Here is a 13,585-nt window from a genome sequence, read left to right as displayed (position 1 = left end):
CATGTCCGTTTCTTATAAGGATGTCATATTTCAGATGTGTTTTTTAATATGCTATGAGCATTATTTTCCTGTGCCAAGGAAATCATGGGCTGAGAGTCCTACTGTATTTATTGAATTTGAAGAAGAAGACAGTGTATTAGCTGAAATGAGATCTCATCTCAAAAGTAACAGTACAGACTGGCTTGACTGTTCAGTTTTTTATGTTTATTGATAACAGAAGCAACTTACTGAGTATAATTTATCATTCTCTTTTTGTCATAATTTCAGATTCCTCTCACTACCTTTTGAAGTATGTTCATGGAAATGCGTTCTTTCATTGAGGGATAAAATGGTGAATACAGTTTGAAATGTTGCCACATTGCTTGTCCATATTGCATTCGAGTCTGGGTGTGTATATTTGCAATGTCCTTGAAATCTAAAGGTCATTGATAATACGCAATTTGAATTACAGCATAAAATTCCCTGCCTTTGCTGGGGTTGATTGAATTTTGTTTGATCATTACCAGAATATTATCAAGAACTTTTCCACTTCAGCAAATGTCATGAAATTATTCTGTGCATTTTAGCATATGAATGATTTACATGATTTCTATCAATTTAAAATATGTTTGATATAATTTTATATTAAGTGATGGAATTTTTGGTACTACTGCCTCACAGATCCAGCATCTCACTCCTGGCCTCCAGGGCTGTCTGTGTGGCGTCTGCACACTCTCTCTATGTCTGGTTGGCTTGGTCCAGGTGTTCCAGTTCTGTCCATCCCAATGCAATGGTGGTAGGTTAACTGGCCACTTTGAATTGTCTTTTAGTGTGCTTAATGGAAAAGAATGTCAAGGTGAGTTAATAGGAATATGTGACAGAGAATAAGTTGCAGGTATGTTTATGACGGTTGGGGGTTGGGGGACAAGAGACTCAATGGAAAAGCTTTAAAATGCTTGAGTCCAGGGAAAGCAAAAACATAAATGGCAGTCTTGGAGAAAGGTGAATTGAGATGGAGTAAAAGTAATGGTACTGGAGTGGATGTTAAATATAGCACTAAGTTTGCAATGGTTTGTTTCATTCTCAGTGGGTTACTATGAAAGGGAAAGGATATGCGGCTGTTTGTTTTATTATAATAGTGCCAGAAACATTCTGCTGTCTTACACAAACATGTACCTCGCACTTTATGTCAACCTGTCAATCTTCAGGCCGTGACACTCAGGGACTTGTGCTAATATTATTTTGTGACTGTATGTGCTGGATCGTAACTATATGTGCGGTGTGAGACAAAATACACTGTGTTTTGCACCTTGGCCCCAGAGAAATGATGTTTTGTTTAGCTATATACATGTTATGATTGAATGACAATAAATGAGAACTAGAACTTGACTTAAATAAACAGTTTTGGTAAAGATCAACGACTACTTCTCTTCCCAACATTACTGGAAGGACATTGGGCTATAACCAAGGAGGGTGACAAATCAGAAACAATCAGCTATTCAAAAGCAAAGTGGTGGTTTGATGCAGGTGGGTTTAGTCAGCTGGAAAATGAGTGTTTTTCTGAATCCTGAGGGGTCCCATGTGGATGAGAAATTGGATAGATTCTGAAGTATTATTGAAGGAGCAGGAAGGAAAACAGTTGTCAGTTTGTCTCTAGTCATGAGTGGATAGTTTAAGATCAAAGATTCACTGATGTTTAAGGATTTTAATGTTAGGTATTTCAGATTTTGCTCATTTGTGTACCTAGGGGGGAAAGATATATTAAAAATGGTGCATTCCTTCTGCATAATCACATTTTACAATCATAGATCTATCTACAATCATTAACAATCTGGTTGTTGTGCAGGGTTAGTTCCAAAACCTGTTGATTATGTAAAAGTAGCTCTTCCTGCACTCACGAGGAAACCTGCAGATGCTGGAAATTCAAGCAACACACATAAAAGTTGCTGATGAACACAGCAGACCAGGCAGACGTACAGTCGACGTTTCGGGCTAAGACCCTTCGTCAGGTCTAGTCCTGATGAAGGGTCTTGGCCCGAAATGTCAATTGTATGTCTTCCTAGAGATGCTGCCTGTCCTGCTGCATTCACCAGCAACTTTAATGTGTGTTTCTTCCTGCACTGGTAGTGTGGGATTTCAATCTTCTGTACTTCCTGCCTGAGTGTAGCAGTAAGCAGGTGGCATGGCCCAGACACTAGGAATCTTCAATAATCCATGTTACCTTCTTGAGACAGTACTTCACATAGATGCTTTCAGTGGTAGGGAGGGCTGTGCCCATGATGGGCTGGGTTGTGTCCTCAGCTTTCTGCAGCCCCTTGCATTCCTGTGCATTGAAATTACCCTATCGGGTCATAATGCAACCAAGCAGGGCATTTTCAACGGTGCATCTGTAGAAGTTTGTTAGAATATTTACAGACATACCAAATCTTAAGCTTCTAAGAAACTAGATGCAGCAGTGTACTTTCTTCAAGATCACATCTATGTGCTGGGTCCAAGACAGGTCATCTGAAATGTTAATGCCCAGGAATATAATTATGCTTACTCGCTCCACCTCTGATCCACCAAGGAGAACTGGCACATGCCATCCAACTTCCCCGTTTGAGGTCAACAACTTGTTTCTTGGTCTTACTGATGTTGAGCATGAAGTTTTATTGCGGCACCACTCACCCAGGAGTTCTGTCTCACTTCTGTATGCTGATTTATGGTTTGCTTCCTTTTGAGAAAATTGATTGTCAATGTATGCATTTCTGAGGACGACTGCTTTCAAGACATTGTCATATCATTGGTATGATAACTTAGAGGAAAGTGGAACATAGGGACAGAAGGGACTGATGGGAGTGGAATCCAGCTACGGTATAGGACTAAACTGAAAGTAGTGGTGTTCTTATTTCACCACAAGAAATGATTCCAAATTGACCCTGCTAAACATATACATGTGTTTTACCTTGATTCCAAAAGTTGGTTCTATAAAACTGCAGTACAATTTTCACCCTTTCAGACCTCTTTGCTGTAAACTGCAATAACTGTTGAATAATAGTTGAATGAACTGGAATGATATTTTATATATACTACTAAAATTAAATGAGGGAATTGCAGAATTAAAACTATTCCAATATTTAACTACTTTTGACCTCCTAATAAATGTCTTTAGATGATACTAGAGAAACAAGGCATGAAAGAATTAACTGTGGTGTTGATATTATAGCCTTGAGGAAATGCTTCAAGGTGTTCTGTTGGTCTTAGGCAGGTAGCTGGCTGGGTGAATGGGTAAGATTTTCAGATCTTGCGTTAGCTGTCTAACCTCCTGCGAAAGATCATTAATACAATTTTGTATAAAATTATGGGACTTCCCCTTCATTCTGGTGGCCCCTTCTACAACCTTAAATATAGTCATCATGAAATCGCTGCAGTGTGATACTGAAGTGGATATTGGCTAAATTAGCTCAATTTTAACTGTGGTGCTCACTAGGGCAGTGATCTTGGTTTAGGTGGGTGTGCTTGCTGGGGGCTTCTGTTAAAATTAACAGTTTTGAATCTTATGACAAGTATAACTGAAGAAACATTATGATAAATGCATAATAGTTTGAACTTAATGTTTTTAATTTCAAAGTCCATAAAATCATATAGAAAATATAATTTGTAACTTTCTAGTCCCCTGGACTATTTCAAAGTTGAATCTCAGTGTTTCCAAAACAAATCAAATATAGTTAACAATGTGCAGCCAAATTCAGTTGTGATTATTATCTCAGTGCACATAATTGTACAATAATAGTCTTTTTGAATTCTGTTGCATGAATTCAGTTGTTTCATTCAGATGCCAATTGCAAATAATAAGCAATTCTGAAGTAAAAGAAAACAGTAAGGTCATGTCTTGAGTTAAATTGTATACAGTATTAGTTTATATGCAAAATTCATAATGTACTGGAATCCTGTTTAGTACTACTCAGCAGACCAGCTTGGTGCTGGGAACTTGGTGCAAATTCAGTAATGAATCAACAAGAGGGATAGTTGTGAGATAAGGGGCTAGTGACTAATAACTGAGGCGCATAGAAATTTCTTCTTTCAAAGTGTAGAAAGTCTCTGGAATACACCCTGTCCCTGAATTGTTGGAGGCCAGTTCACAAGATATACAGTGTGTCCTCATGGGCAACCTCTACATGCTGCGAATCACTGATACATGGCTGGATTCTTGGCAAGACAGTGTGTAGTAGTGAGGAGGGCAGGGGATCGAACCAGTTCACTTTGTTTTCCTTTCCACAGATGCTTCCCCACCTCAACAATTCAAAGATTCAAAGTACATTTATCGTCAAGGAATGTACAAATTGTATAACCTTGAGAATTGCTTGCTTATATGTAGCCACATGGCAAGAAACCCCTAAAAATACCCAATTAAAGAAAAATAAATAAAAGACCAACACCTGAAAGGAAAATAACACAAATCGTGCAAACAATTGAAGTGAACAACAATATTCTGAACTAAATTAAGTTCTCAGATCTGAACCCCGGAGCAGCCCAGAGTAGGCCCAAAGCCTCACTTGATAGTTCATCATATTAGCAGGCACACAGCACAGCAGCTGGGGCAGTCATTACAGTAATTACAATACATTAATAATTACAATACTTTTTAAATATTAGCTTACCTGCACCTGTAGATTTTGTTTTCCCATATTATGAAGCCTTTCTATATTTCTTTGAAACATTGTGCCCTTCACATAATTGTTGGCTAATAGAACAATTCCACTAATGCTCACTAATTCTCACTGTAGTTATTCTCTCTACTTTCCCATCAATTCCCACAGATTTTACCATTCACCAACACACTATGGGCAATTTACAGTGGCCAATTAACCAACTAAACCAGACATCGTTGGAAGAAGGGAGCAAAGTGAACCAGAGGAAGCCCACCCAGTATTTGGGAGAAAATGCAAATTCCACACAAGTAGCATCAGAGGTCAGGATTGATCCTGGGCCACTGAAACTGTGAAGCAGTGACTGTACTAGCTCTACTTGTCTGGTCAAATCCATTTTGCACAATTATTCTATAATTTATATTTTAAATAATTGTTATAATCTTATTATTTCAAGTGAATACCATCTATTCACATTCACGTTTCTGCACAAAAGCTCTGAATGTACAGTATGTCAGACTATCTGAAGAACCTCTGTGCAAATTGCAACAATCATACGTGATTAATTTGGCAGTTTCCAAAGAAACAGGAATGAGTTGCAGCTACACAGCTTAAAATTCAATGTTATTTTAAGCATACTAATTATTAAAAGTTGCGAAATAATATACTGTATTAAAATACTTATTTGTTGCGAGGGAGTGAAAGTGCAGAAAAATCGACTGATAGGTTACATGAGCCGATCAATTCACTAGCCACTAAAGAAGCCGAGGAGCCAAAGATGACTATCCGACTTCATTCCATAATCCAAAGTAAAAATTCCTTAAAGGAAGCAGGGTCATAAGCCTAAACAGATAGCTAGAGAGAGTCATCAATAATCCATTGAAATGTGATACAAAAGGGAAGGCTAGTTTGTTTTGTCCTTGTTCTTTCATCTGGGAAACTGGCAAGAGTAGTGAATCTGGGTCAGCATGAGGCGCAGTGAGTTAATGGATGAAAAGGTTTCAAGCAAACGGGGAACCAGTATTTATTGTACCTGGAAGGCTGATAATCACTGAGCTCAAGAAACACTGAATAAACAGCTATATATTAAAAAAAATAATTTCTTTCACAACATCTATGCCTCTATAGTTCTATCCTACACCAACTGGACCAAGAGGATTTGGGGACAGGATGAAATTCTGGAGGCCAGATTTAGTGCGAGATCTAGATAAATTACTGCACGAGGCTTTTTCCAGTCCTTTCGGTTGTAGGACTGGGTGCACTAAATACAGTCCAAGGTTCAAAATAAATTAGTGGTTTCACACTCTCTTATATGTTCTATAATTTATGCTGTTTGTGCCCCCCAGTTCACTCACTGCTCATTGACATATTTAGTTGTCCCCCTCTATGGGTGGGGATAGCCTGGTATCTTGGTTTGTAATGTAATCATCTTGCTCAGATGCTGAAGTTGCGTAAATGAACCCCTCCCCCAATAATGAATTGACTGAGATTATCATATACTATATAAACAAATACTTAACCAGCATGAAGATAATAAAATAATGTATTTCAGCCAAATTATTTATAGTACTTATTTAAAATACATAGTTACAAGGCAGCACTAGTGAATGTGTTAAACCAATTGGTGCCATTATTGCCAAATGGACAAAATTTAATGTACAACCTCAGGGAATTAAGACAGGTAACACTCCTCTCTCAGAGATTACCCTTAGCATTATTTTGACAAGATATAGTCCAGCACCTATATAGATCTTTAGAAAAGAGATTTCTGGATAATTCCAAACTGCAGAGCAAATCAACATTCTGTTTTCTTATTATGTTTCTGACCCAATCTCCGTATGATTATAAAAATGAAGGATGTGTAAAGCATTAAATATTTAACATATATCTCCAGTAACTGGTACTGCATCAAGACTTTGAGGTTCAGGACTATGAGATATCCTGTGAAGAAGCAACTTGACGAGATAGCGTTGGGGAATAGTCTCCAATGAAAGCACAGAACCGATACGCCAGAGGAGTCACACGTTCCAGTTTCAACTCAACCAATGATTTCCTCATATTCTGATCCTAAAATTAATAAAGCAAAAATTAATATGCAGAACACTAAATGTTTGAAAAGATTTAAAACCTTATTCTCTTTATTCCCAAAAGTAAACAAGTTCATTGGACATTGACTTTGGATAAAGCATAGCATAAGTCACATCAACTATGAGTTATAAAAATCTTCTAAGTGGGTATTCTCCAAACATCATTATTGTTGATAATTTCCCCACATTAGCAACTTAGGCACAGGCACTGATGCATCAACCAAATAAAGTTATATAAGTTTCAAAATTGCAGAATGGCTCAATAGTTGAATCTTCACTTTTCCAACTGACAATAATTAAGCACTGCCAGCGACTGTAAAACAAAGCAAGCTTGTTGATTACAAACAAGAGAAATTCTTGAATGCTGGAAATCCATTTCTGTCAGCTCCCTCCCCTTCCTCGATCTCTCTGTCTCTATCTTTGGAGACAGCTTATCTATTGATGTCTATTATAAACCTATGGATTCTCACAGCTCATAGTCATAGTCATACTCATACTTTATTAATCCCGGGGGAAATTGGTTTTCATTACAGTTGCTCCATAAATAATAACTAGTAATAGAACCATAAATAGTTAAATAGTAATATGTAAATTATGCCAGTAAATTATGAAATAAGTCCAGGACCAGGCTATTGGCTCAGGGTGTCTGGCCCTCCAAGGGAGGAATTGTGAAGTTTGATGGCCACAGGCAGGAATGACTTCCTATGATGCTCTGTGCTGCATCTCGGTGGAATGAGTCTCCGGCTGAATGTACTCCTGTGCCCACCCAGTACATTATGTAGTGGATGGGAGGCATTGACCAAGATGGCATGCAACTTAGACAGCATCCTCTTTTCAGACACCACTGTCAGAGAGTCCAGTTCCATCCCCACAACATCACTGGCCTTACGAATGAGTTTGTTGATTCTGTTGGTGTCTGTCACCCTCAGCCTGCTGCCCCAGCACACAACAGCAAACATGATAGCATAGGCCACCACAGACTCACAGAACATCCTCAGCATCATCCGGCAGATGTTAAAGGAGTCTCCTCAGGAAATAGAGACGGCTCTGACCCTCCTTGTAGACAGCCTCAGTGTTCTTTGACCAGTCCAGTTTATTGTCAATTCGTATCCCCAGGTATTTGTAATCCTCCATTATGTCCACACTGACCCTTTGGATGGAAACAGGGGTCACCGGTACCTTAGCTCTCCTCGGGTCTACCACCAGCTCCTTAGTCTTTTTCACATTAAGCTGCAGATAATTCTGCTCACACCATGTGACAAAGTTTCCTACTGTAGCCCTGTACTCAGCCTCATCTCCCCTGCTGATGCATCCAACTATGGCAGAGTCATCCGAAAACTTCTGAAGATGACAAGACTCTGTGCAGTAGTTGAAATCCGAGGTGTAAATGGTGAAGAGAAAGGGAGACAAGGCAGTCCCCTGTGGAGCTCCAGTGCTGCTGATCACTCTGTTGGACACACAGTGTTGCAAGCACACGTACTGTGGTCTGCCAGTCAGGTAATCAAGAATCCATAATACCAGGGAAGCATCCACCTGCATCGCTGTCAGCTTCTCCCCCAGAAGAGCAGGGCGGATGGTGTTGAACACACTGGAGAAGTCAAAAAACATGACCCTCACAGTGCTCGCTGGCTTGTCCAGGTGGGCGTAGACACAGTCAGCAGGTAGACAATGGCATCCTCAACTCCTAGTCGGGGCTGGTAGGTGAACTGGAGGGGATCTAAGTGTGGCCTGACCATAGGCCGGAGCAGCTCCAGAACAAGTCTCTCCAGGCTCTTCATGATGTGGGAGGTCAATGCCACCGGTCTGTAGTCATTGAGGCCGCTGGGGCGCGGCATCTTCGGCACAGGGACGAGGCAGGACGTCTTCCACAGCACAGGAACCCTCTGGAGCCTCAGGCTCAGGTTGAATACATGGTGAAGTACTCCACATAGCTGAGGGGCACAGGCTTTGAGCACCCTGGTACTGACACCATCCGGTCCTGCAGCCTTGCTTGGGTTGAGACGTTTCAGCTGTCTTCTCACCTGTTCAGCTGTGAAGCCCACCGTGGTGGTTTCGTGTGGGGAAGGGGTATAGTCATGAGTGCAGGGTGGGGGACTGTGAGGAGGGGTAGGAGGGGAGAGTGGAATATGTGTTGGTTGGGGGCTGTGTGGGATGGGCAGGGGCCACAATGAACAGGTTAAGTCCACACTGCCTTCCGCTCCTCTGTTGCTAGTTTGCCGGAACCCAGTGATGGTCCTCATCCCCCTCTAGAACTCTCTCATGTTGTTCTGCTGGAGTTTCCACTCAAGTTTCCTCCTGTACCTGTCTTTAGCCTCCCTGATCCTGGCTTATGCCTTTGGCACCTGGACTATGCCTTTTCCCACCCTGTTACTTGTAAAAACACCATCCCCTTCTGTCAATTCCTCCATCTCCGCCACATCTGCTCTCAGTATGAGGCTTTTTATTCAAAATGAAGATGTCTTCCTTTTTCAAAGAAAGGGACTTCTCTTCCTCCACCATCAACGTTGCCCTCAACCGCATCTCTTCCATTTCAACATGTCTGCTCTTACCCCATCCTCCCACCACCCTACTAGGGATAGGGTTCCTCTTATCCTCACCTACCACCCCACCAGCCTCCCCATCCAGCTCATAATTCTCCAGAGCTTCCGCCATCTCCAACTGGATCCCACCCCCAAACATATGTTTCCCTCCACTCCAATTTCTGTTTTCACAGGGATCGCTCCTTATACGACTCCCTTGTCCATTTGTCCCTCCCCACTGGTCTCCCTCCTGTCATTTACCCTTGCAAGCGGAACAAGTACTACACCTGCCCCTACAATTCATCTCTCACTACCAATCAGAGCCTCAAATAGTCCTTCCAGCTGAGGCGACACTTCACCTGTGAGTCTGTTGGGGTCATATACCGTGTCTGGTACTCCCAGTGTGGCCTCCTGTTTATTGGTGAGACCCAGTGTAGATTGGGAGACCGTTTCACTGAGCACCATCAGCCAGAAGCAGCAGCATTTTCTAGTGGCCACCATTTTAATTCCACTTCCCAATCCCATTCTGATATGTCAATCCATGGATCTCCTCTACTGTCGCGATGAGGCCACACTCAGGTTGGAGAAAAAACAACTTGTATTCTGTTTGGGTAGCCTCCAACCTGATGACACATACATCGATTTCTTGAACTTCTTGTAATGCTCCCCCCACCCATCTCTCCTTCACCATTCCCCATCCGTTTTTTTTTCTCTCACCTCATCTCCTTGCCTGTCCATTGCCTCCCTCTGGTGCTCCTCCCCATTTTCTTTCTTCCAAGGCCTTCTGTCTTCTTCTATCAGACTTCCCCTTCTCCAGTCCTGTATCTCCTTCACCAATCAACTTTTCAGCTCTTTGCTTCATCCCTCCCCATCCCGGTTTCAACTATCACCTTGTGTTTCTCTCTCCCCTTCCTTTTAAATCTACTCCTCATTTCTTTTCTCCGGTCCTGCTGAAGGGACCTCGTACTTTTTCCATAGATGCTAAATTCCGCCAACATTTTGCTCAAGTTTGTTGATTACTGCGATTTAAGTCCAGCAAAATATCCTTTTTACATCACTTTCTGAAATCTTCTTAAAATAATAGTTGCTATTTGGCTGTCGGCACCTTTGTTTTTGCAGTCAAGAAATATTCATTTGTAATATATAATGGCACATGTGCTATAATAGTTGAATGTCAATTGCACCCTATGGAAAGATACTTTCTTCCAACATTATGCACATTTTGTTACAACTGACTCAGAATATTTTTTAAAAATAGTTTTCTTTTTGTTTTTTGACCAATAATTTTTTTCTCCTTTTTTTACTCTGTGGAAATTCTAGTCAATATGCTGGCCATGTCTATTCATTCTCTACTGGTCAGGTATGCTTTTCTCCAATAGTTGTGCAATACTACTCCACCAGAAGGAGTCATCGGATGCTATGAGTTTTCCTAAACCTGATCAATATTTTGCTTCTTTACAGCAATCTCTATTCAGACCAGGTATCTCAGCAGAGACTGCTAACTGGTGCATGTCTTAAATGAGCAGACTGATATTCACTAGGGCATTTAAAGCATTTATTTTCCTCTTATATCTTAAAGCTTGTGGGGTAGAGAAATCCAATAACCTGAGAACAGTATAGTTTATGCCCATGATATGATGAGGGCTTTGAGTAGTGAAAACCGGCGGGAGATTGGAGATTCGAAGAGAGAGGGAACCAGGGCTCAGAGTCAGCAGAGTGTTAAGGTTAGTATTGGGAGTGCTATTCCTCTTCCTCTCTGCTCCAGATTCACCTAAATGAATGCACAAAACCTACTTCGAGGCCTATTGGGAAGATTTTACAGAATGGAGATTCTGGCCTAACTAGACTTATCAGGGCCTTAAACATGTCCATTATTTGTATAGACGGAGGGGCCAAGGATAATTCAGATTTGTCCATGTGTGCTTATTTTGTTTCCTTTGTCCATGTGATGGGCAGCAGACTGTCTCACACCTGAAATACTAATGGTGTCTTCCCTCAGATCCAACCTAACTTGCTGAATTTTTAACCTCACAATTGGAGAGTCTACAAATTTTCTTTTTTTAATATATATTTAGAAGATCCATTGCGGTGAGAGACTCTTCCCATCCAATGAGCCCATGGCACTCAATTATACCCATGTGAGCAAAGAACCTACTAATCGATATGTCTTCACAATGTGGGAGGAAACTGGAGCATCTGGAGGAAACCCACATGGTCATGGGGAGAATGTACTGCACAAAATCCTTATAGGAATTGAACTTGGGTTGCTGGCACTGTAATACGTTCTGCTAACTGCTACGCCACCATGCTGCATGTACAGTATACACTTACTAAAAAACATTCCACAAACTTAATTGGGCAGAAAACCTGTATGAAAACTGCACAATTGAATTTAAAGGCCAATATGCTTTATATTTTAATAAAACATCTTCCAAAATAGTAAAATCCTTTACTTCAGAATTCTCGTCCTCTTGCAAGACTGTCATGTTTGCATAATTCTTTCTTCTTTGCTCTTGATGACATTGGAGCTGGTGCTGTAACTTGTGTTCAAAGTTCTTGCCTTTAGGGATGCTAGTCATCAGAAGATAAAAGAATTACCAAATTTCAAAAATTCATTTCACAACATCTATAGTTAAAAGGTCATTAATGCAAACCAGACATTATATTAGTTTGAACGGTACCTCTTATAATCCCAGGGCAAAGAGGTGGGGGGAGGGGCATGGGGTGTTGCTGTGGAGGGGGAGGAGAAAAGATTGCCGCAGGCTCTGAAGAACTGCAGGAGGTTAAAACTGCCAGCAGGATCTGTGGAAAGAGATCAAAAGGTGCTAAAATGAACATGGAGGGACAAAGATGAATGGCAGTGAACTGAGGGAAGGCAACCTACTGACAGCCAAAATTAATTAGTAACAAGAGTTGCGATAGGACAAATATAATGCCCTGGGAAATGTTTCACTGCTAATGTAATGGTTTCTCTGTAGCAACATTGTTTGGGTTATGACTAGAGATAATGGGGGCTTTGGAAATTGCGATGTCCAATGAGGGGAGGTTTTTCTTTCATGTATGCCCAACAGTGAGGGATTCGCGGGTTTTTGGTCGGAAGAAGATGGAGAGAGAAGATGCTGGAACAGAGAAGTCGTAGACTGCAGGACTGAGTTGATGTGGAATGGGGTCGGGAGTCAACGACACCTGGGGGAAATTGATGGAGAACAAACAGATGAGAAAATCGTGAGCTCCAACGTGCGCATTAGACTGTTCCATTAAAATGAGCCTTCTTCTGTTTGTTTTCTTTACTTAACCTCTAATCAAATTAAGAATTATAAAGCTAAATTGCTTAATTGCATATGATGTACTGTTTGTTATTTCTTGGTACTGATTTGTAACAGGGGAACACATCACACAGCATCTATCCAAACGAGATTTCACCAGTTTGGTGGGGGCAGAATTGTTTCCGTGCTGTAATTGTTATATGGTTATATAGCAGTGACTGCCTTCCCCTGGACTAACGCAGCCCCCTGAATCTGGGGGCTACACAAAGGTTACATATATGAAGAGGTAAAGGGTACAGAGTATCTCTCTGCTGAAGTGAAGGACCAATTAATTGAAGACCATAAGACCATAAGATGTAGGAGCAGAATTAGGCTATTTGGCCCAAGGGTCTGCTCCCCTATTTCATCATGGCTGATCCAATTGTCCTCTCAGCTCCAATCTCCTGCCTTCTTTCTCTTGAGATGACTGCTAACATTGCATTTGCCTTCATCACCAGAGACTCAACCAACAAATTAACCTTTGGGGAATTCTGCACAAGGACTCCCAAGTCCCCTTTTGCCTCAGTTTTGTATTTTCTCTCCAATTAGAAAATAGTTAACCCTTTCATTTCTTCTACCAAAGTGCATGATCATAAACTTCCCAACACTGTATCTCATCTGCTATTTCTTTGTCCATTTTCCGAATCTGTCTAAGGCCTTCTGTAGCTTCTCTACTTCCTCAAAACTACCTGGTCTTCCACTTATCTTCATATCATCTGCAAACTTTACAATAACCTTTCCATCATCCAAATCATTGACATATTATGTAAAAAGAATCAGTCTAAACACACACCCCAATGGAACACAACTAGTCACTGGCAGCCAACCAGAAAGGTTCCCTTTATTCCCACTCTTCGCTTCCTGGCAATCAGCCACAGCTTTACCCATGCTAGAGTCTTTCCTGTAACACCATGGGTTCATAACTTGTTAAGCAGCCTCATGTATGGCACCTTGTAAGAGGCCTTCTGAAAACCCAAGTACATAACATCAACCAATTCTCCTTCGTCTATCCTGTCTGTTATTTCTTCAAAGAATTCCAACAGATTTTTCAGGCAAGATTTTCCTTT

General features: G+C 41.0%; 1 protein-coding gene across 1 annotated transcript in view; it reads right to left on the bottom strand.

Moving 5' to 3' along the window:
* Nucleotides 1-6,209: 6,209 nt before the first annotated feature.
* The window catches only part of LOC140196052 (uncharacterized), a 61,828-nt gene continuing 54,452 nt past the window's right edge, over nucleotides 6,210-13,585 (bottom strand). The window contains exons 9-10 of the mRNA XM_072254759.1: nucleotides 11,667-11,784; nucleotides 6,210-6,674 (exon numbers count right to left, since the gene is read on the bottom strand). Of these exons, the coding sequence (XP_072110860.1) occupies nucleotides 6,537-6,674; nucleotides 11,667-11,784 (256 nt within the window). The 3' untranslated portion in view covers nucleotides 6,210-6,536. The remainder of the gene's footprint in view (nucleotides 6,675-11,666; nucleotides 11,785-13,585) is intronic.

This window comes from Mobula birostris, chromosome 4, assembly GCF_030028105.1.
Source record: "Mobula birostris isolate sMobBir1 chromosome 4, sMobBir1.hap1, whole genome shotgun sequence".
NCBI lineage: Eukaryota > Metazoa > Chordata > Chondrichthyes > Myliobatiformes > Myliobatidae > Mobula > Mobula birostris.
This window is presented reverse-complemented; position numbering and strand designations above follow the sequence as displayed.